Source organism: Petaurus breviceps, unplaced genomic scaffold (assembly GCF_028583685.1).
Source record: "Petaurus breviceps papuanus isolate PSGF00001 unplaced genomic scaffold, PetGlider_PUasm1.0 90919, whole genome shotgun sequence".
Classification (NCBI taxonomy): Eukaryota; Metazoa; Chordata; class Mammalia; order Diprotodontia; family Petauridae; genus Petaurus; species Petaurus breviceps.
Genome location: NW_027187378.1, coordinates 8,481,620 through 8,504,044, shown reverse-complemented (window position 1 = coordinate 8,504,044; position 22,425 = coordinate 8,481,620). Strand labels below are relative to the sequence as shown.

At 36.6% G+C, this 22,425-nt stretch overlaps 1 protein-coding gene across 10 annotated transcripts in view; it reads left to right on the top strand.

Moving 5' to 3' along the window:
* KIF16B (kinesin family member 16B) overlaps positions 1 to 22,425 on the top strand; it is a 401,835-nt gene that overhangs the window by 234,140 nt on the left and 145,270 nt on the right. For 6 of the 10 annotated variants that reach the window (XM_069075448.1, XM_069075444.1, XM_069075450.1 and 3 more), the window contains exons 18-20: positions 17,646 to 17,681; positions 18,122 to 18,175; positions 19,820 to 21,175. The exons of 1 other annotated variant lie outside the window; for it this stretch is intronic. In XM_069075448.1, the coding sequence (XP_068931549.1) occupies positions 17,646 to 17,681; positions 18,122 to 18,175; positions 19,820 to 21,175 (1,446 nt within the window). The remainder of the gene's footprint in view (positions 1 to 17,645; positions 17,682 to 18,121; positions 18,176 to 19,819; positions 21,176 to 22,425) is intronic. 3 more of the 10 variants (XM_069075447.1, XM_069075442.1, XM_069075446.1) reach the window with 2 other exon arrangements.

The window sequence follows — 22,425 nt, the reverse complement described above, 5'->3', positions numbered from 1 at the left end:
TCAGATTCCCAATTCAATGCCTCATCACTATGCCATGAGATTGCTAGTACTGGTCTGCCTTCCTCTTAATTTTTAAGGCTACACAAAAGATGGCTTCCATATTCACTATTAAAAGTATTATATATTGTTCTCATGGCTTAACAGAAGATTTTTCTCTGTTGATCCCAGGCACATGCAAGATTTATTTTTGAGATGTCATGTGAGCAGACTACTGTTACCCTTATTTTACCACTTGTTATAAAAGAAATTCTTTTAATCAAAATATACATTGCTTAATTAAAAAGAAAAAGTAGATGTGTCAGGTGGCTGTGTGGCACAGTAGATAGAGTGCTGGGCCTGGAATCAGAAGACTTATATTCCTGAGTTCAAATCTTACCCAGATACTTACTAGCTGTGTGACCCTGAATAAGTCACTTAACCTTCTTTGCCTCATTTTCCTTATCTGTAAAATGAGCTGAAGAAGGAAAGGGCAAACCACAGAAACAACTAAACAACAGCAAAGAAGTTTCCTGCTCCGGTAATTTGAAAAAATAATACTGAATTAAAGCTATATCTCTCCTATTTATTTCTTATTATGAATATTACAAACAGCAGGCACAGAAATTTTCAAGGTTAAATTAAGAATTGCAGTTCACAATGGAAGAGCATTGAAAAGCATTATTTGTTACTTGGGGCCAGCTGAACTATACTAAACTTGTGAAAATGATGTCAAACCCCAGCTTGAAAAGTAGGAATGAAATTGCATTGCCTATAGGTCATCTAGATTGGAAGAAAAGTAAATCAGGAAATATTGATTATTGTGTGTTCAGCACTGGGCTGAATGCAGTGGGGAGTATAAAAAAAATGGTATGTGAGCCTTTATCTTCAGAAAATTTACAGTCAAATGAGGGTAGTTTAAAACACAGAAATGAAACATTTGAAACAACAAGATGAAGCAATGTTGAGTAGATGTTGAATAGAACGAGGAGGAAGTTGTAGAGGGGTTGATGTTCAAGCTTCCTGAAGCCCACATGCATGACCTACCACCAGAGGACTCCCTCTTTCTTCCGCCACTTCTCTCCTTTGCCTCAACTTTTGACTGCTCTCAGGACTTGGATAAGATGGGAATCCATAACTCTATTCCTTCTAGTGAGGTGGAAGTACACCAGGCCCTGCCATTTGCCCTGCCTCCACTTTCTGGGATGCTCCTGGCACAATCATCTGATCTACTTAGTCTAATTATCTTTGGACCTTGCCATCTTCTTCAGCACTGCCTTATTAGAACTTCCAGGCCTCTCCCTCTGTCCTAGAAGTGAACTTTCTGAAATTACAATGTGAGCTTCTTGAGACAGGATTTCCTTGACTTTTCTGCTTGTATGCCCAGTGCTTAGCATAAAGTATGCACATTTTTATGCAGTCACTCATCCACTGATGAAGAAGGGCATGATTCCTATATCTCTCTAGCTTAGAAGGCTACCATTGACAAGAAGGTGGTAGGAAGTAAAGGAAATTGCCTCCTGAAGTCTATTATTTCCTCATCTTGTATTGTCTTATCTCCTTCAACTCTGGTTACTTATTTGGTCGTGATACTTGCATTGGCTTATAATGTCATCTTATTTCACATCTTCAGGTCAAAGTTGAATCTTTTATTTTAGTGACATTGTTTATACTTGGTCTTAACCAACAGAGCTACTAATTGCCAACATAGAGTCTGTCAAGATGAGGCAGGGAATGTTTTTTGCTTTGCTGGTTGGGAACGCTTTATATAAGAGTTTCCATCTGTTTGAGAGCTTAGTGGATTTGAAGAAACAAAGAAGTACAAGTGACACAGATTGCTTTACTTGGATGAGGAAATTTTTGAACCAGAAATGAAGGTAGCAGGGGTAGTACATTTAGTACACTGGTATAGCTGAATGGAAGGTTTATGTTGGAGAGTAATGAATGATGATCCAAAAGGTAGGAAAGGCCACATTGTGAATGACATTGAGTGCCAGGGGATAGAGATTTGATCCTGAAGGCAATGGACTGACATACATGCGCTTACACACATACATACATACAAATCTACATGAGAATAAGAATGGTACTTGATAAGTTTCCCAAATCTACCTCTATACATATAGAGATAGAGGCATGGATAGAGAAATAGAGAAGATAGAGATAGCAAGAGAGGAATTGATTATAACTTCTTGGTAGTACTAAATGAATTCTTATGTAAGCTTTGTTCAGTTCAATGCATTAAACATTTAATGAGTATCTACTAAGGGGAAGACCCTCTGTAATTAACAGCTTATTTTAAAATATTTTACTTCAGTTACAGAAAGTAATATCAGAACATGCAAAATTACTGACCATACCTAAAATGTACAATATGAGGCATGACAGAGAATTATAGCTTTACTGGCATTTTTGTATCCTTTTTATTCAAATTTGGCTTCTGATCCATGTTAAATTGGGGAAAATATTCTGATATTCATAAGGGGAAAACCACAAACTAACCTTCACAAAAATAATTTAAACTTATGCTAATCCTAAAGCTAACATTAAGGAGTGCCACAGTAAATGCTTTGTCTCAAAAGACTGGAGTATGCGGTGTGATTCAGTACAATTTAATATGTATCTACATTTTGGTCACAGTAGAATTTTGTTGTAATGAATCTATTTCTATGAACTGAAAATGAATCTGAAATAACATAGCTTCTCTATTTGAATTAACAAGTGATAAGAATTGTCATAAAAGTAATAGAATTTAGAGCCAGACAGGACTCTATCATGTAACCTACCCTGTGCCAAAACCAACACTGTGCAGATGTGAAAACCATAAGTCGGGATGGGACAGAGAAAAGGGTAGTGCCTGGGGGAGAAGGGAAGTGATGTGTGTGAAAGAAGTCACAGAGCTAGTTATTGAAAGATCCAGCACCAGAACCAAGCGCCCCATACACTTTAGTCTAGTGCCTTAAGACACTGAGTCTTAAGGAAGCCACCTCCTTTGGAAATGGTTTAAGATTCTGAGGACCATACACAAGAAAAGAGTGCTGGCAGTGACTTCAGCACACATTCAGAATGACTCATTGATTTCAATTGTAGCATTTTCCTTGAGTTTTAATTTAAGTAGACATCTTAGAAATAAGAACTAATAACTTAAACATTTATCCATAGTACACAGGAGAGAGAGCTAGTTGTGATAACTGAAGTAGGAAAATGTGTTGTTAGTAAAAGGATCATTGTTGTTTCCTTGAGTTTAACCAGAAGAAAAGTTCTGTGAAGCATTCCAATACACATTTTATCTTTTCTTTTCTTCCCTACTTTCCTGCCCTTTAACTTTTACAGTCAGTGCACAAGTCACAGGTGGGCCTGATTCTGAGTTCTTAAAACTGCATGCAGATACTCCTTATTTGGTATCTGGGGCTTCAATCAAGGGCTTGCAAGTTGCAGTCTCCTGCCCTATTAATAGTTCAGTTCTCCAAGGACCGTATTACCATCTTTGTAGATCTCTTATTCACCCATAAAATTATAAGCCCTCTATTTCTAAGTCATCTGAAAATGGTTTATCTTGCATCCGAGGTAGCTATGAACTTTTCTGACCAGACTGGCTCTCTCATTGTAGATGCACAGTCCATCATTATCATATGCTCAAAGGTTTTTCAGCTTTATAAGATGTTCAGGATATTATGCTTCCTTGGCATAACCATCAGGAAACTGCAGATATTACCAAAATGTGATTTCAGAGAAGGATTTTGGAGGAGGCCAGACAAGTAAAGAAAATAGAAATTCATTCTCTTGGGATGGTGCATTTGGATCTGGTTAGATTGGGTGTCTTATAACTAACTTTTTGTTTTGTGGTTAGATAAGCAAGCCTTTACTTACTTACCTCGTCTGACTGTGCCAGAAGCTTAAAATCTGGTGGAAAAAATAATGCCTTACATTGTGTTGAGCTTGACTCTTTGCAGTCCGTATTCCCATCCAAAATCTCATTTGATTCTCACAAGTGCCCCTGTGATATGTTATTACATGACTTTGGGCAGGTATTATCTTTTTATTCAGGAAAGAAATACAGCTTAGAGTTACTCTATGATGATCTGCCCAAGGCCACACAGCTAATAATGAATGATCTGAGACTTGTAGCTGGCAAACTTGTAGGGCAGAGCTTTCTAACTCCCCCATGCTGCCTCTCCCAGTATTTGCCCCTCAACTAATGTGTTTTTACTACTGGTCCCCATTTCCTTTACTGTTCCTCTCTTTAATATGAAAATTGACTGGGGGCCCTTTAAACTGTTATATTTTCATCATGCTTGGGGACCTTCTTAATTAACTTTTACAAATAACTGGGTATTTAAAAAAAATAAAACTTAAATCTGCTCATCTCACCTTACAGACAATTTTCAAACAAAATAAGATTCCCAAGTGAAGATATTTGACTTTGAATTTTTTTCTCCTCTTTATCCAGTGACACCAATTTTATTCCCAAAGCTGCCAGGTCTTAACAAAAATAGAGAAGAGAGAGAACGAAAAGGGTTTCTTTTCTTCAATACTAATAATTTGTCAAAAGATTCTCTGAATCAGCATATATAATAAATTACCTTTAACTTCAAAAACATTTAAAAGTAAAACTAGCCACATGTTATATTGACACCTGAGAACCCACTTTCAATCCCTGTAGGTTAATGAAGTCAGGTGCATCATTTGTCCTATGGTTTTGTGAACTTGTTTTTGGCTACCACTTTAATCTTCTTTTAAATCCATGATTTGTACACACACATGCATGACCATTTGGTGCCAGAAAATTTTTGGATGAGGCTTGGTATCCCTGTTGCTTCCTTTGGGAACCAGTCTCAATTTGGACCAGAGCCCAGTCAGCCTCTTTGCCAGGAAGTAATTTCCCTTCAGGAGAAACATTCCCCCCTCAAATGACACAATGTCTTTAAGAAAAGACTAAGCTTACTGTTGTAGTTCTCCTTCACTTTGCTCTGGGATTAGAAACAGGTGGCTGATTTGGCTAGGTTCAGGAGCTCTTGCAGCCTCTTGAATGTGTCATGAATGAAATGCCATAAATTCTGGGTTCATTTCCATTTTGAAAATAAAAGAGAAATTCTTCACCTGCCCATTGCCTTCAGTCTGCACCTAACCATAGGTATGCATTTGGATGATGGAATTGATTTCCTGCAACAGGACAGCTGGGAGCCTCATGATTAGGATACTAGGACTAGACATGAGGTTGATGCTATCACCATTTTACAGATGAGGAAACTGAGACTTAGAACAGTTAAATTGCTTGCTCAGGGTCACACAGCTGTTAAATGTCTAAATGAGACTGAATTTGAACTTAGATCTTCCAAACTCCAGGTCCAGTACTCTATCTACCGTGCCACCTACCTACCCCTCATCTGGACCTAGGTATCTGCCAGAGGCCTTGTTCTTTCTGCTGTATTAATAGAAAGGAAAAAAACCACTGGAGAATCAAGCTTTTGTTCTAGTAACTACAATTTTTTTTTCTCTTTCATCTTCCTTCTTGCTTTATTGCTAGCTTCCAAATTTTGTTCTGCCTTTTCTTGTTGACTTAAAGCACAGAAGTCTTCTCCATGTCTTTGCTATATTTATGGTGTCAGCAATTTTAGTAGTCTCACTGAATTTTAGCTGATGGTTACTTATTGTGTGATTTATTCCATAACGTCCCACCATTTTTTAAATTCTAGATTTACTGCAAGGCCCATTTCTTTTTCTTCTCCAGCTTTGGCCTCAGTTTTCCTTGCTTTTTTAGGAACCATTTACCAACTTTATGATTGCTATACATTGCTCTAAATAGCTTATTAAGATAAAGGGATGTTGGAAAACCATTGGTAGAAGCACTGTTTTATCTTTTATTGTCTGTGTTCTATATTAGATGAAGATTAATTGCTGGTTCCTCACCCTATCACTGACTGTGTCACCATAGTGAGCCCTTTTAAACTGTAAGCTTGCTGTGCGCTGTATGATTTCAGAGATAAAAAAGAAAATAAGATGTTGAATTTAAAAAATAATCTGTAATTTAGATTTACATTGTCTAGGTAGTATTTTGTCACTGCCTTCTAGGCATTGTGGAAATAATTCTAAAACTTAATTGGTGAGCAAAATGAGCTAATGTTTCTACTTCACATGAAATTAGGAATCAAAGGTAAAAAAAAAAAAACCCATTACACGGGTTGCTGTGAAGACAAATGTGCTTTCCTACTCAGCCTTAAATGGAATCATGGTTTTAATTTTAAAATTCATATCTTGTTCGCTTCATTACATTTCACCAATGTCCACAAGTCATTTGGTTAGGCAGTTGCTAATGTGGTACATCTGTACTTATGTATGCCAACTTCATTCCATTCCTTGGCCCATATTGCATTTGTAACCAGGATCTGATCAGTCATAAGGAAGTACCTTTTGTCATGGTAGACTGGTAAGAGTGAAAGGGGACTGTTGCTTAGCTAGAGAAACATTCAAATCACATATGGTATAAAGTTGAGAAGTGTCCTCTTTATAAAAGAACAGTTTTATGATATTCTATGTAAACAGATGAACATTTTTTGCAAGAAAGAGAACCAGTTAAGTAGGAAATGTAACTGATAAAATTGAATGTTGTAACATTATAGCTCAACACTTTGAGGTTTGTTTTTCTATTCTACCATAGTATACTATATAGTATATTCCATATTAGTATAGTACCTAGCATAAACTTGTAGACAAGATTATAATATCTGTTTGGAAGAACAAAAACTCAAGAATCAAAAGGGAAATAATATGACAAAGTAGAAATGAAGTAACTATAGACACATCAAAGCACAAATCATTAAAACTTTTGATAATAGGTTAAAAACAGTAAAGTAGGACAAATTAGATAACCTAGAAGCAGAAGCAGTTCCACATAGTAGACCAGTATTTGATAAACCCAAGAACATAATGTATTATAGGAAGGCCTTAATTTTGATATGAACGTCTGGGAAAAAGTGGAAAGAAGTCTGCTAGAAATTAGGATTAGACCAACATTTTATACCACATATCAAAATAAACTCAAATTACATAGCCAACTTGAATATAAAAATTCACATTGGGGGATAGATATTTTGATCAAAGGGTATGAATTTTTAAATGTTTTTTTTTCAGCATAATTCCAAGTTGCTTTTCTGTTCCAAAAATAGTTTATTAGTTTACCTGCTAGCATAACCCCTCCAACAATATCTCCATTTTTTGTTATCTTTGTCAGTTTGCTAGCTGTGTGGTGAGACCTCAAAGTTATTTTGATTTTCATTTCTCCTGATGTGAATTATTTGGGACATATTTTCATTTGGTTGTTAACAGTTTGAAATTCTTCTCTTGACAATTGTTTTTTCATATCCTCCAACCACTTATCTATGTTGAATGACTTTTGTGTCAGGTACCTATGTTAGATAATTGTTGGATGCCATACCCTTATCAGAAATATCTGATGCAAGACTTTTTCTCTATTGAACACATCCCTTATTCTAACTGCATTGGTGGTATTTCATGAAATCTTCTTAACTTCATGTAATGAAAATGATCTCTTTTTTTTCTTCTATGACATCTTCTATCCCTTTGGTTAAGAATTTCTACCCTACCCTGGCCATATTGTGAAAGGTACTTGCTGTGGTTCCTTTCTAATTCTTTAATAGTGAGGCATTTTGTATTCAGGTCACATTTCCATTTTGAACATATTGTGGCATATGGTGTAGAACAATGAATTAAACATTCTTTTAAGCACCTACTATCTGCTAGGCACTATGTTAGACATGGGAAATGAAAACACAAAGGTGAAAATGTTCATTTCCATCAAGTAATTTACATTTTTTTATGGAAGAGAAAACATGTACAGATATAGTATATGAAAACACATGTACAAAACATATATAATGCAAATACAAGCTAACATTGAAGGGATAGGGACTTGCTACAGTGGGTGGATGGGAGGCAGGAAATACCTCATGAAAAAGAGGAGCTTAAGTTGAAACTTGAAGGAAATTAGGGCTTGCAAGACATAAGAGGTAAGGATACAGAGCATTTCAGAGACTAGATAAAAATCACACAGACAGGACATAGAGTGTTATGTATTTGGAACAAGTGGCCACTGGAGTACATGGAAGGAAATGATGTTAAAGAAGGCTGGAAAGTTAGTATGGAAACAGGCCATGCTATAACTATAAACAGAGGAGTTTATATTTCATCCCAGAAGTAGATGAGAATCACTAGAGTCTGGTTAGAGGTGGGGGAGGCATTGAATTGGTCATAAGTACATTTTAGGACAATTAGAATAGTTGTGTGAATCCTGAATTGAGTGGAGTGAAACTTGAGATAAGAATAAAAATGTTGGTTTAAACCTATTATGTGCTAAACTACTTTCTAATTTTCTTCCCTCAAATTACTTAAGGAAACAATCTTCCCCAAGTAATTTATGTTCTTGGGTTTATTTAACACTGGGATATCCAGTTTAGTTGTTTTCTCATTCTAGCTTATCCAATGTGTTCCACTGCTGTTTCTCTTTTCTTTTTTTTAAGTGCTAAATAAATGTGATGCCAATACTTTATGATGTCATTTAAAATCTAGAAAATGCCTGTTCTATTCTTACTCTCCTCCGCTCTGTCACAGAACTGTGAACTCTCCTCTAATCTTCTCAGACCCCCCCCTACAGGACTCCTTTCACTTTCTGCTTAGCTGAAGACATGAATTCATACTCACTGAAAAAATTGAGACCATTTTCCAAGAGCTCCTCCTCTACCCTTCCTCCTCATTTCATATCACCCAGAATCTTTCCTCACTGTCTTCTTTATGATTCTCAAACAAAGTAGTCCTTCTGCTTGCCAAGGTCAACTCCTTTCTATATTCCCTTGATCCTTTCCCCTCTCCAGCAATTTTCCTCACAGTCATCCCTATTTTCTCCCTTATCTTCTGTATCCCCCTCTCTTCTAGCTTATCTGATAAGAATAAGTTTGCCCATATCTCCTTCATCCTTTAAAAATAAAATACTTTACAATCTTTCCATCTCTGCCAGTTATCATCCTATAGCTCTCTTCCCCTTCATAGCTAAACTCCCTGAGAAGGCCATTTAAACTCAGGGAGTCTGATGTCTTTCTTCTTACTCTCTTCTAAATCCTTTGTAATCTGGCTTTACATAAACTGAAATTGCCCTCTCCAAAGTTACCTGTGATCTATTAATTATCAAAATGAAAGTCTTTTTCTTATTCATAATCCTTCTTGACCTCTGTAGCATTTGACAGTGTTAATTCAGAGAAATGATAGCTTTTCTGACACACTCTTGGATAAGAGAAGAATAGCATTCAGAGAAGTGATAGTCTTATGACACTGCCCACCTCAGACCACAATTGATATTGAATTCAGTTCCAGGTGTCATGTTTTAGAAAGTACTTGAATAAGTTGGAAAGTATCCAAAGAAGATCAATGGAAATGATGTAAAATTTTGAGGACATATTATGAGGATTGGTAGAAGTAACTGGGAATATTTTGTGTGAAGTAGAAAAGTCATGAAGGACTTAGGGGAAACATAACAGTGTACTCTAAATGTTAGAAGGACTGGTATGTGGAAGAGACTTGTTCTATTTGACTCTAGTAGATAGAATTAGGCAGTGTGAGTGGAAGCTGAAAAGAGAATGATTTCAGTTTGTTGGAAGGACAGACTTCCTGGCAGTTCAGAAATTGCTATATAGAAATATAGTGGGCTGACTGAGGAGGTAGTGGGTTTCCCCATCACTGGAAGGCTTTTAGCAAAGGCTAGGCAATCAGGGTCTGGGATATCAGAGGAATTCTTATTCAGGGACCTGTTAGACTTAGGTGGACACTGAGGTTTTTGGAGGCTTCATAGCTCTGAGACCAGTGTTAGGGGACTCAGCTATTTAGCATTGAAGAAAGAGTCCTCATTCCTTGGATGAAGAAGACAGAATCTAGCTAGATTAGGCACAAAATGAGACAGTGTTATCCTTTCAACTGTACTCGGAATTATTTCTTTGCATTGAATGGAAGACATTGTTTAGCTGTCTCTAATTTCTCTCTTTTTAAAAAGTTTTATGAAGGCCAAAGGGTAAGGAGTTAATGAAAAAAAGAGCATCAATGAGATAAGGGAAATGGAAGATCTAGCATTAGTTTGAAAATCTAAATAACAAAGGGACTGATAAAGTTGTGCCAGAAGTAAAAGAGCTAGCAAAATGAGAGGAGCCTCTCTCAGCCTCTACCAGTTTTCATGGCATTGTGTAATAAGAGAGAGACACACACATTAGAAGTGTTGACTAGCTGAGCGTATTAGCATATTGTCTTTCACACATACAATATGAAAAGAGTAAAAATGTGTTAAAATGACTTGTAAAATTCTGCACTTCATTTTTTGTTGTTGCTGTAGAAGGATTTTTCTTCATGTAGATTCTAGTATTGGCCAATGAAAAAACAATACACAGCCCCCAATTTAGTCTTGGTCTCATTGAAATTTGAGTGCCCAAAATGATTTAAGGACTGAAAATAATAGATTAAAAGCCACAGTTTTTGTTTCCTAAATAAAATACTAGAACTCTTATGCTGGCAAACCTCAACTGAACATCTTAGTTCAGGACTTTGATTCCAGGCAACTGTAGAATGCTTTTTATAATTAATAAAAGGCTTGACTTCAAGTCAAGAGACTTGGATTCAGTTTTGATACTTTGATGTGTGGCCTTAGGTAAGTCACTTAGTCATTTTAAGCCATAGCTCCCTCAATAGAGCAGAGGAAATATTTTTCATATAGGAAACATTAGGGGAAATTTAGGCAATATAAAAACAAAACATGTCAAATAAAATTCATTAAACAGTAAATAATATGTTCATGACCTACCTTTCAGGTTCAAATGATAGTTATTGCTACTAAATAAACGTGAAACAATTTGAATCAAAAGATGTCTGCTCAGTTTTATTCTTAAAAATAGAGTTCATTGTAAGTGTCTACTTGTTATGTGCAAGTCACTGTGCTAAAGATAGAAAACCAAAAGCAAAATAGTCTTCACCCTCAAGAAACTTCTATTTCACAGGGATATGAGAGGAGAGACACTGTATGTACATAAATGAGCTGATTCCAGATAAATGTTGTGTTAACTTAGTAGAAACTGTGCTGGACTGGGAGTCTGCTAGACTTCATTTCTAACTCCACTACTAACTAGATGCAGGACTAAGTCACTGAATCTTTATTAAGCTTAGTTTCCACATCTGTAAAACAAAGATGGCAGTACTTTAGTCCTGTTTCTCATAGGATTCTTACAAAGATAAAATGAGGTCATAGATATAAAAGCTCTTTTAAATTAGAAATCAAATGAAATGACGTGTATGAAAATGTTGTAAAAACTATGTAAGTCAAAGACGAGAAACAGTATGACATAATGAATAGAAATTTGGCCTGAGAGTCAGGAAAGCTGGATTCAAGTCACCTCTGATGCTTACTGTCTTCATGACTGTAAGCAAGTTATTTAAACTTACTGGGCCTCAGTTTCCTCCCATATAAAATGAGAGAGCTAAATGAGATTCCCTCTCATGTCCCTTCTAGATATAGTTCTGTCAATATGGGTTGTGGGCTCCCTCACAGGTTCATTCTCAGTGCTGTAGGCAATTCTCTTAGAATATAAGTTGTAAGGAGGGTGCTGACTGGTATCAATAGAGTGAGCTGCCTCATCCTGAAATTCCCTATCTCAATGAAATCACATGTCTATTCCCTATCTCTGTAAGTGTCAAAGATTACTGTTATTGAAGGCATGAGGTTGACTTTAGAGAATTCCCCTCCTCTTTAACTTTTATTCTCAGTTCTTTTTGCAAAGTCTTTCTTTTATTGTCCTTTTCTCAACATTCTTCATTGTATTTCATATAATTCAGAGGCCTGTCCTGATAAAGGCATGACCAACACTTATGGTGGAAGGATTATTATTATTATTTTTAAAGCAATTGGGGTTAAGTAACTTGCTCAAGGTTACACGGCCAGTTATTTCTGGGTGTGGTGCTAAGTATCTGAGTCCGGATTCAATCCCTAAGTCATTCTGACACTGGGGCCGGTGCTCTTACTTGCTGTGCTACCTGGCCGTCCCTGAAGGATTATTTTTTGAGCTCTAACCTTCTCATCTGTAAAATTCAGTGGCTGAAGTATATGACCTCTGATGTCATTTCCAGCTCTAAATCTTTGATCTCAAAGTTCTGCATTATTTTCCTAGTTAATTTATTATTTTGATCAGGGGGCTCATAATTGTTCAGCTCTGTCTTATGAAGAATCAAGATAGAGGAAATGCCCAGGCACTGAGTACTAAAGGTAAAATAAAGTTCATAACGTAAGCCAGAGAGGGGACCAAAGGTGGGAGCCGTTTGAGGAAAGCCACATAATGTGGTACTAGTCATAAAGAAATACTCAGGGGCGGCCAGGTAGCACAGCGAGTAAGAGTACCGGCTCCAGTGTTGAGAAGACCTGGAGATCGAATCCCGGGCTCAGATACTTAGCACCCACCCAGAAACACCTGGCCGTGTAACCTTGAGCAAGTTACTTAACCCCGATTGCTTAGGGGCGGCCAGGTGGCTCAGCGAGTAAGAGCACCGGCTCCAGTGTCAGGATGACCTGGATCAAATCCGGGCTCAGATACTCAGCACCACACTCAGAAATAATAACTGGCCGTGTAACCTTGAGCAAGTTACTTAACCCCAATTGCTTAAAAAAAAATACTCAATAATATAGCAGCCTGACTAGATTTTGTGCTGATTCTTCTTTACTTCTCTTGGCTTCCAGCTCCTGGAGATCATAGAGTTGATAGTGCCTGGGTAAGCCAGTTATCATGGATTCTAAAATTTCAATCTGTAACATTTACTGGGTTCCTAAGGAAGAATTAGAGATTTAGAGGTAGAAAGACCCCTTAGTTTCTTTAGCCTTCTCAGTTTACCGATGAGAAAACTAAGGGACGTAGAGGTTAACTGACAGTCACATAGTAGTAGTAGTAATAGTAGTAGTAGCAGTAGCAGTAGCAGCAGCAGCAGCAGCAGCAGCAAGTTGGCATGGTAGATATAGTGCTGGATTTGGAGTCAGGAAGACCTGACTGTTTTTTTGTTGTGCAATGCTTAGCAATAGGGGAAAGAAAAGGGAATAAGTATATAGCACCTACTATGTGCCAGGCAAAAATGCTTTACAAATATTATCTCATTTGATCCTCAAAACAACCCTCAAGGGTAGATGCTACTGAGGCTGGCTGGCCTGAAGTTAGGAAGATTCAGCCTCAGATACTTACTAGCTGTATGACCCTGGGCAAGTCACTTACCCCTATTTGGATCAGTTTCCTCATCTATAAAGTGAGCTGGAGAAGGAAATGGCAAATTACTTTCAGTATTGTTGCCAAGAAAACACCAAAATGAGATCACAGAGAGTCAAACATGACTGAAACAACTGAATAATAACATGTTGTATAATTCTGGTGCTTATAATATGTTTTTTTTAGTTGAATGAATGGTAAACCTTCCTGTATTGCACAATTCAACTTAGGCCAAAGGTAGAATTTTGGATAGTAAGAGGATAAGTGACTTTGGTATTTAAATTCAGCACATTTTCTCACTTTTTTTTGTGTGTGTGTGTGGCACAGACTCCTTGTGCAGTATGGTAAAGCTTGCATACTCCTCAAAATGATATTTTTAAGTGCACAAAATAAAATTCATAGAATTTCAGAGAAAACAACCACTACCACAAAACCAAGTCAATGAACAGATTAAGAATCCCTGAATTAGATTCTCTAGAGATGAATTATGTTTACAAAACTACTAGAAAATAAGCTTTTGCTCATAGCGATACATATGGATAACTTCTTCTAATGCCCTGATGGTGCCTTTTGGAGTAAGCCACAATATTGTCAAGAAAAGCAGAATGGCAAGAGATCTACTAAGAAAATATGTTTTCTGTTGTAATATGCCTCTTTTTGTTGTCTACCTAATAGGTAGTGTGGCTCCCTGGCTTTGCCTTCTGTATGACTTATTTTGTTTAACTACTCTTGTGTCCTGGACTTAGGTCTCTACCATACTGACACCAGAGACAGAAATCTTCACAAAGGCAAGACCTAGGACCTAATTGTTTATATTTACATTTTGTTTAGGATTTTCTTTTTTTAATCACCACCTCTACTTTTGATTTAATGATATAAAATGAGAAATTTGCATTCTCACTTTTCTAGTGTTAAAAAAAAGAGAATTAACAAGATGTTTGGTGAATGGCTCAAAGTTGTCTTCATTGTAATAGAAAGGGCTGTTTCTCATTATTTTTTGCTTTTTGGAGGGAGGAAGGTAGGGCAGTTGGGGTTAAGTGACTTGCCCAAGGTCACACGGATAGTGTGTGTGTGTGTGTGTGTGTGCGCGCGCCAAGTGTCTGAGGCTGGAATTGAACTCAGGTCCTTCTGACTGCAGGGCCAGTGCTCTATTCATTGCTCCACCTAGCCGCCCCAAAAGGGCTATTTTCTATTTCATTTTAAGTTACCTTTTGGGTGTCTGAAAATATATGTTACACAATGCCATTTTGTAGTAGAAAGTACATTGAACTTCAAGGCATTGGAAGGCATGGATTTCCATTTGGATTTGTTGTTTTGTGATCATTAGTAAGTCATTTAAACCCACTGAGACTCAGTTAATTCATTAGTAACCTGTGGATAATAAAACAGATGGAGGGATAATATGACATAATGGAGGCTCTGGGTTTATGCTCCTATCTCTGACATGGGTTAGCTATGTGACCTTGAACTAGTCCTTTTACCTCCTAGTGCCCCAGGAAGTTCTAGAAATATAAATTGCAGATTATTTCTCCATCAGAATCACTGGATAGAGTTTCCACTCCCTCAAATACACATGCATGTGCATATACACACATACACCCCAAAACAAAACTTATAATACCTATCTTAGCAGTAGTTATGAGGTTCAAATAAAAATTAAAGCACTCCATTGGACATAGGTAGAAAATTGTATTTATGGGATAAGAAAGCTATGGTAATAATGTATGTTTATGTTTTGGCTTCTCTCAAGTATTTCAGTATTGAAAGATAACACCATAACTTGTTCCTAAGCATATAATAAAGTTTATCTTCTTTTCCCATCTTTCTGCTTGGGAAAGAACTGGATCATTAAATAAGTATCATCTTCCTGTTGACAGAAATCATTCACCATTGGCAACAACTTCATATTGCTTTGTGCTGGACTGTCATCTCTGACTACATGATTGTGACTTTTTCTCTATATCATTTACTTATTACTTTGTTTTGTGCCAAAATTGAGAAACCTCATGAATTTTTTTAAAGGACTATTATTTCTGAAGAAAATTCAATATACTATCAGTTAATTTTCCTAATAGATGATGATTACTTTTTCCTTTATAAACCGTGGCCCCAAATTACATCTAGTATAGTTCCCACCATAGGAATCAATCCTGTCATGGTATACTGGGTCAGAGAACATGAACTCAAATGACAATTCTATCACATGCTAAATACGTCACAGCGTGTGATTCATTTCACCTCTCTGGGCTTCAGTTCATTTTTAGATGACCTCTGATTTCTCTTTCAGCTCTAAATCTATATGATCTTATGCTTTTGTAAACATGAAGGCCGATTCCAGAGATGTGTTTCTCAGCATCTATCGCTATAAAGACTTCTGAATATATTGAGATTTCTTAGCATTTTATAAAATATAAATGCCTGCCATCTTGTCTGTATCCTACCTCTTAGGGTTGTTGTGAGTATCAAGATATGTAACATGCTTTAAAAATCTTAAAGTAGTATGTATATACTAACAACTTATTGTTCTTATAAATTGAAGGCTTCTAGGGAACAGTAACTTATTTATTTATATATATGTATGTATATTTATATATATGTATGTGTTTATATATATATATGTATATAAGAATTTTAGGGCTGAAAGAAATTAGAGGTTGCCCAGATCACATTCTCCCCTTCATTTTTCAGATTAAATAGAGACTGAAAGACTCAGTTATTTCCCCAAGGTCATAGAATTAGTGATGAGCCCGGACTAGAAAGGGAGCATATAATATATTGAAAGGAAGTGCTTTAGTTAAAATCAATGAAGATCTGGGTTCAAGTCTTCTCTCTGATACTAGCCACCTAACCAAGGCCAAGTTATTCACTGAACCTCAATTTCCTCATCTGAAAATTGGAGATAATATCAGTAGCTGCTACTCTATAGATGGTTATAAAGGTCAATTAATTGTATATCATATGTCAGGCACTGGAAATCTCCCATCAAAGTACTCATATCCTCTCTTGGACAGACAAATAATACACATAGATACATACAATAGAATTTTTTTGGGAGGGGGTACAGGCTCAGATGGGGAAGGGATCAGTAAAAGTCTCCACGTGGCCTTTGGAGCTTTGAAGGGAGCTGAGGAGTAGAGGTGAGGAGATAGCACATTTCAGTTCTTTGGACAGCCAACCAGGTTTATAGAACATCAGGGGACAGGATATGGAATGTGGTAGCTAAAGAACAACAGATCAGAAGGGCAAAGGTATAGATAGCCCAGACAAGAACACTGGGTCCAGATGATGATGATGAGCTTTAATGTCAGAAGAGGATTTCCACCTAGCTTTTTCTCAATAAGAAACTGCCGGATCATTTTATGTCAGAATGACATGGTCACTTTAGGAATACCAGCTATTTAAAAGGTAGACTAGAGAGATGGAAAGAGGATTTAATATATGTAAAGCAACTTTATTAAATACTAGCTCATTGTAAAATACATAGAGAATCATAAGTGATCCATGGCTTCTTAATGTCAAGTTCCATCTGCTTCCCATGTGCCCTGTCTGTATATCCCTGGTGCTATAACAATATTTTCTTATATGTAGAAGGCACTTAATAGATGTTTGTTGAATTGAAATTTTATTTTTGCATTGAATTGACCTTTTATGTAATGAGTTTGTGGTGTGATTAAATAGAGTATTGGAGTAGAAGTCAGGAACTCTGGTTCTAGTACCAAACTACTAAACTGTTTGCATAACCCTTGGCCAATCACATCATCTCTCTTCTTTTTTTTTTTTTTTAAGCAGTCAGGGTTAAGTAACTTGCTCAAGGTTACAAGGTTATTTCTGGGTGTGGTGCTAAGTATCTGAGCCCGGATTTGATCCCCAGGTCATCCCGACACTGGAGCTGGTGCTCTTACTCATTGAGCCCCCTGGCCGCCCCCACATAATCTCTCTTAACCTCAGTTTCATCTGTAAAGCAGGGGGATTTGAAATAATGATTTCAACTCTTTTTTGATCCCTGTAAATACTTGTTAAAGCACTAATGGCTACAATATGCTATATGACCCATTTATTTGAGCTATAGAAAGCATTGAATCATTGCATTTCTGATATGTACTGCTAATTCTGGAGAAGATAGTAAAAAATATTTAAATGATCTATTGTTTTCATCATTATTATTTCAACTGGAATTATACTGACTGTAATTTAAAGTATGCAAACCTAACAGATTTTAACTTATTTTTTTTAGTCTTATCATTATCTCTAAACACTAGTTTTAAAAAAGCAATCTCATTTTGTGCATGATTGTTGGCATTAAAGTATCAGCTTTTCTCTTGATGATTTTCTTCCTTATTAATTCCTTTCATCACTTTGCTTTCTCTCTGCCTCCCCTAGCAGTCTTTTTCCTGTTAAAGGACCAATCTGTTTAAGGTAGAGAAACTTAATTTTTATTTATTGGTGACTGCATCTGCATGTAGTAGACATGTGGACTTGCAGTAACAGTACTTATCATTTAAAGATCTTGTTTAATGCTAATATAATTAAATACTACTTTTTTTTTCTCAAGAAAATTATTTACAATTCAGTTTGAATACAAGCACCCAGGAACACATAATTTTATTTCTAACTGTAGCAAAGGAATAATTTTTCAATAGCTGTAGTACAAATAAAATATTTAAAAGCTTACTAATACATTATAATTAAATTAAAAATAACCCTTTTAAAACTGACATTTGTTTTTTATAGAAATATGTGTAAGTAAGTGCTTGTATATGTGTTTCCACATGTCTGTGCGTGCTTATGTTCATAGAGAGAACAAAGTAGAGAAATATGTTACCCCCAACTGACTAATTTACATTTGATTTTATTAGGCTTGAATTTGAGAGGCAACAGCGTGAAGAACTGGAAAAATTAGAAAACAAAAGGTAAGATGCACATGAATTCTACCACCTCTGTAGTTTTAAAGTTTTTATTTATTTTTTTAAATTGCAGTCATATGATGACTTAATTTGTATTTTGAGTTTTAGGACATCTCTCTCCATAACTCTTCTGAAAATGTTTTTCTTGCATTCTAAAACTGCTGACCTGGGGTTCTTTAAAATATTTCATTATTTTAGCCTCTTTAAATATGGAGGCCTATAAAGTTCTTTCCACCCCTAGACCTATGATCCCATGATCCAATTACTAAAACATTTACTTTTTGTGTTAATTTAAGAAGCCAAAACATGATTAAAGGTAGGAAGTATAATAGAGGGGGAAGTGGCTAAAGGAGATGCCTGAACAATCTGTTATCTCTCCTTTTAAATAAGAATACCTCCTGTCCCATTAGACTTTTTCCTCAGGCTGCTTTGCTTCCTGCTAATGAAGTGGATGGATAAAAGTTTTGTCTTCTTTTCTTTATAAATCAAGATTAGACTACAAAGGACAGAGCTCAGGGGAATCAGGATGATGATGTTGGTGATGATGATGATGATGATAGTGGACATTTATATAGTGCTTTAAGATTTAAAAAACACTTTGCAAACATTATCACGTATTATCTTCACAAGTGCTTTAGTGATTATCAAACTGTGGATACTCCACAACTAAGATAATCACCTCCTACATAATCTGTTAGCTAGCTGTTTTACCTTTTAACTTATTATGGGACAAATGTTTGTTTACTCAGGAAACCAAAGCCATATCTAAATATCCTTGTAGGTACCTATACTACTGCTTCAGAGACAATCCTAACCCTAAGCTTCTTTTTGTGATTTTACATTAAATGGAGACGAATGTTCATCAAATAGAAATGCATTATTATTGTTTTTTAAAGCAATTAGGGTTAAGTAACTTGCCCAATGTTACACAGCCAGTTATTTTGTGTTAAGTATCTGAGGCCAGAACCTATCCAGGGTCCTCCCGACTACCGGATGCTCTTACTCGCTGCGCCACCTAGTTGCCCCAAATAGAAGTGCGTTATAACCATGACCTAGTTTTAGTTTTTTAGCAAATGGGGAGGCTTTTTTGATTTTGTAGTTACTGGATACTTCTGGAGTACAGAGTAATAAGCTTCTATCATTCTCATAATGTGCATGAGGTAATTTGCTATTCCTGACTAGTTGTAAACAAACAGTAAAATGCTTGATGATACGCAGAACTTGGGAAAAAGAAAAATAGATGAAAAGAACCGTAGATTTTCTTGGTTTTAATCTTTGTCCCAAATTAGAATGAGTCACTGTAGGCACTTATATTTAATGTTTTCAGAACTTTCACATCCAAGATTTTCATTGTTGGTTAGAATATAATGATTATACTTTGAATCTGAAATGACTTTCTCCTAAACTCAGAGGCCTTTTCCCCCTCGTAATGTTATTAATAGCACGTTATTATACAGGAATTAAATAGAAGTAACAGTCTTTAAATGAGGAAAATACACAACTGTTATACTATTTTTGTTTTTAATAATATTTCCTTTTTCAAATGATGGGTGTTAAGAATCTCCTGTATTTTGGGAAAATATTTTCTAAGGGAAATAAGAGCAAATATTCCACACCTTGGCCAATAATGTGTTCGTATTTGATTTTTAGGAAACTGATTGAAGAAATGGAAGAAAAACAAAAATCAGACAAAGCAAAATTAGAACGAATGCAACAAGAAGTGGAGTCACAACGAAAAGAAACGGAAATAGTGCAGCGACAGATCCGGAAACAGGAGGAGAGCTTGAAACGCCGTAGCTTTCATATTGAGAGTCGGCTGAAAGACTTGCTAGCTGAAAAAGAAAAATTTGAAGAGGAACGGCTCAGAGAGCAGCAGGAGATAGAGCTTCAGAAGAAAAAACAAGAAGAAGAAAGCATTCTCAAGGTCAAGGAAGAACTCCAGCGGCTACATGAGCTCCATAACAATGAAAAGGCAGAGAAGATACAAATATTTCGAGAACTCGACAGACTTAAAAAGGAAAAAGATGAGCAATGTGCCAAGCTTGAATTAGAAAAAAAGAGACTTGAAGAACAGGAAAAAGAGCAGCTGAGGCTTGTTGCCCATCTTGAAGAAGAAGTCAGGGAAAAACAAGATATGATACAACTCCTAAAGCTTGGTGATGTCCAGCGGCTGGAAGAAGAGATAAGGGACCTTGAAGAAATCAGAGGATGTCTTTTGAAATTTAAAGAAGGCCGGTCTGAGGGGGAAGAAGATGCTGAGGAATTAGAGAAAGTACAGCTTAATTTCCTGAACTTCAAGAGAAAGCAACTTGCACAATTGGCTAGTTTGGAGAAGGACCTAGTTCACCAGCAGGATCTCCTTGAAAAAGAATTGGCAGATGAATGGGAAATTCTAGAGCGTTTAACAGGTGCCACTGAAGATTTGAATTTGCTCAAAGTAAATGATGAAACTCTCTTAAAGGCAACACAGGTGGCCCAAGACTTGGAGAAAATAAAGTCAACAGAATACAGACTGCAGTATAAAAAACGTCAGCTTCAGTACCTCACACAGAATCATTTGCCAGTTTTATTGGAAGAGAAGCAAAGAGCTTTTGAAATCCTTGACAGAGGTCTTCTTGGCTTAGACAATACACTTTATCAAGTTGAGAAAGAAAGGGAAGAAAAAGAGGAACAGCTTGCCCAATACAGAGCCAATGCCAGCCAGCTGCAGAAGCTCCAAGCCACATTTGAATTCACTGCCAACATTGCTCGTCAGGAGGAGAAAGTTAGGAAAAAGGAAAAAGAAATTCTTGAATCAAGGGAAAAACAACAGAGAGAGGCACTGGAACAGGCTGTCGCTAAACTGGAAAAGAGACATACTGCACTCCAGCGACGCTCTACTCTAGATGTTGAGATTGAAGAGCAGAAGCAAAAGCTGGCCACTCTCAACAGCAATAATAGTGAGCAGTCAGGTCTCAGGGCTAGTCTAGAATCCGAACAAAAAGCCTTAGAACAGGACCGAGAACGGTAAGAACTTTAGAGTTGTTACAGTGGGAAAAATGTTTGTTTCTAGAAGGCCTATTTCTGTGGTCAGAAATGCCATTTACTCTTTTAAGCATAAGCTGGATTTAGTTTTCCTCATACCTGACAAATATACCTAAGAAGTGTTGACTTGCATGACCTCAAAGTCTAAAATGTGGGGGTGAGGGATAGGGAGCCCCCTCTGTTCCATTTAGGAAATGTTTTTATATTGAACCATAGGATATATTGATAAAATTGCCTAATCTTGACCATTTTATCTTTCTTGTCCACTCCCCTTGTCTCTTATTAAATGTATATAGTAATTTTTTTTTAACTTTAGTACTTTTAGTACTAATAGTAGTTTTCATTTGGGGAACTTTCATTTCATTTATGAAGTCTTCAGGAGCAAGTTGATCAATTTAGAGACCTTAACCCGCTTTGTTGTATTCATGACAGTGTGATTTTGTGCATTGAAGATGAGGTTTACCAGAGTAATATATTCAGAGGCACTTTATCCATTGTGAGAATCTCATTCATGTTTTAATTGAAAGTTTCCTATTCCAGAATGCCACATATGAAGTGTTTTCTCTCTGTCTTTTATAGACAGTTATAGGTACCATTAGCTAGAATGACTAAATTTTAATATAGACAATCCTCCTTGCCTGGGACTAGTGGAAACCCTTGGGGCTAATGGGAACAGGGTGGTCAGAGTATTATAAAAGAGCTACCTGAGCCTGGAGCCATGCAACCACAGTGTTCAATCTTTCCTGGTGACAGAGAAATGGCTGCCAAGGGTGTCAGAGAGTAGAGGGAGGCTCTTAGTCAAGCCCCGAGATATCTTACTACCTTGAAGGTGTGTGTGTGTGGGACATTTCTATATTCCAGATTTTTGTGTAAATTCCCAGCCAAATTTGGGCAATTCTGTTAGTTTAAAGGTTGAAACCTTCTCTCTAACTCTTGAATATAGCTTTTTCTTACAAAGAAACATGTGAGTGGTTTTTAAGAAAACACCTGGGGATAGGCTAGGTAACTAAAATGTATACTCAAAGCTACTATAGCTAGGACATTTAAAAAGTAGAGATCATGCTCTTAGCTTGTGCCATGCTGTGTGACATAAGAACATAGTGTGGGCTTTAGCTTGATGTTCCAATCTTTTGTCAGCTTCTCTCACTACCTTGATGTTTAGCATTAGGACTTTGTAATAACAGAAGCAATATTCCAGTGTCAGTGGGAGTGATTTTCCAATGTCAGCACAC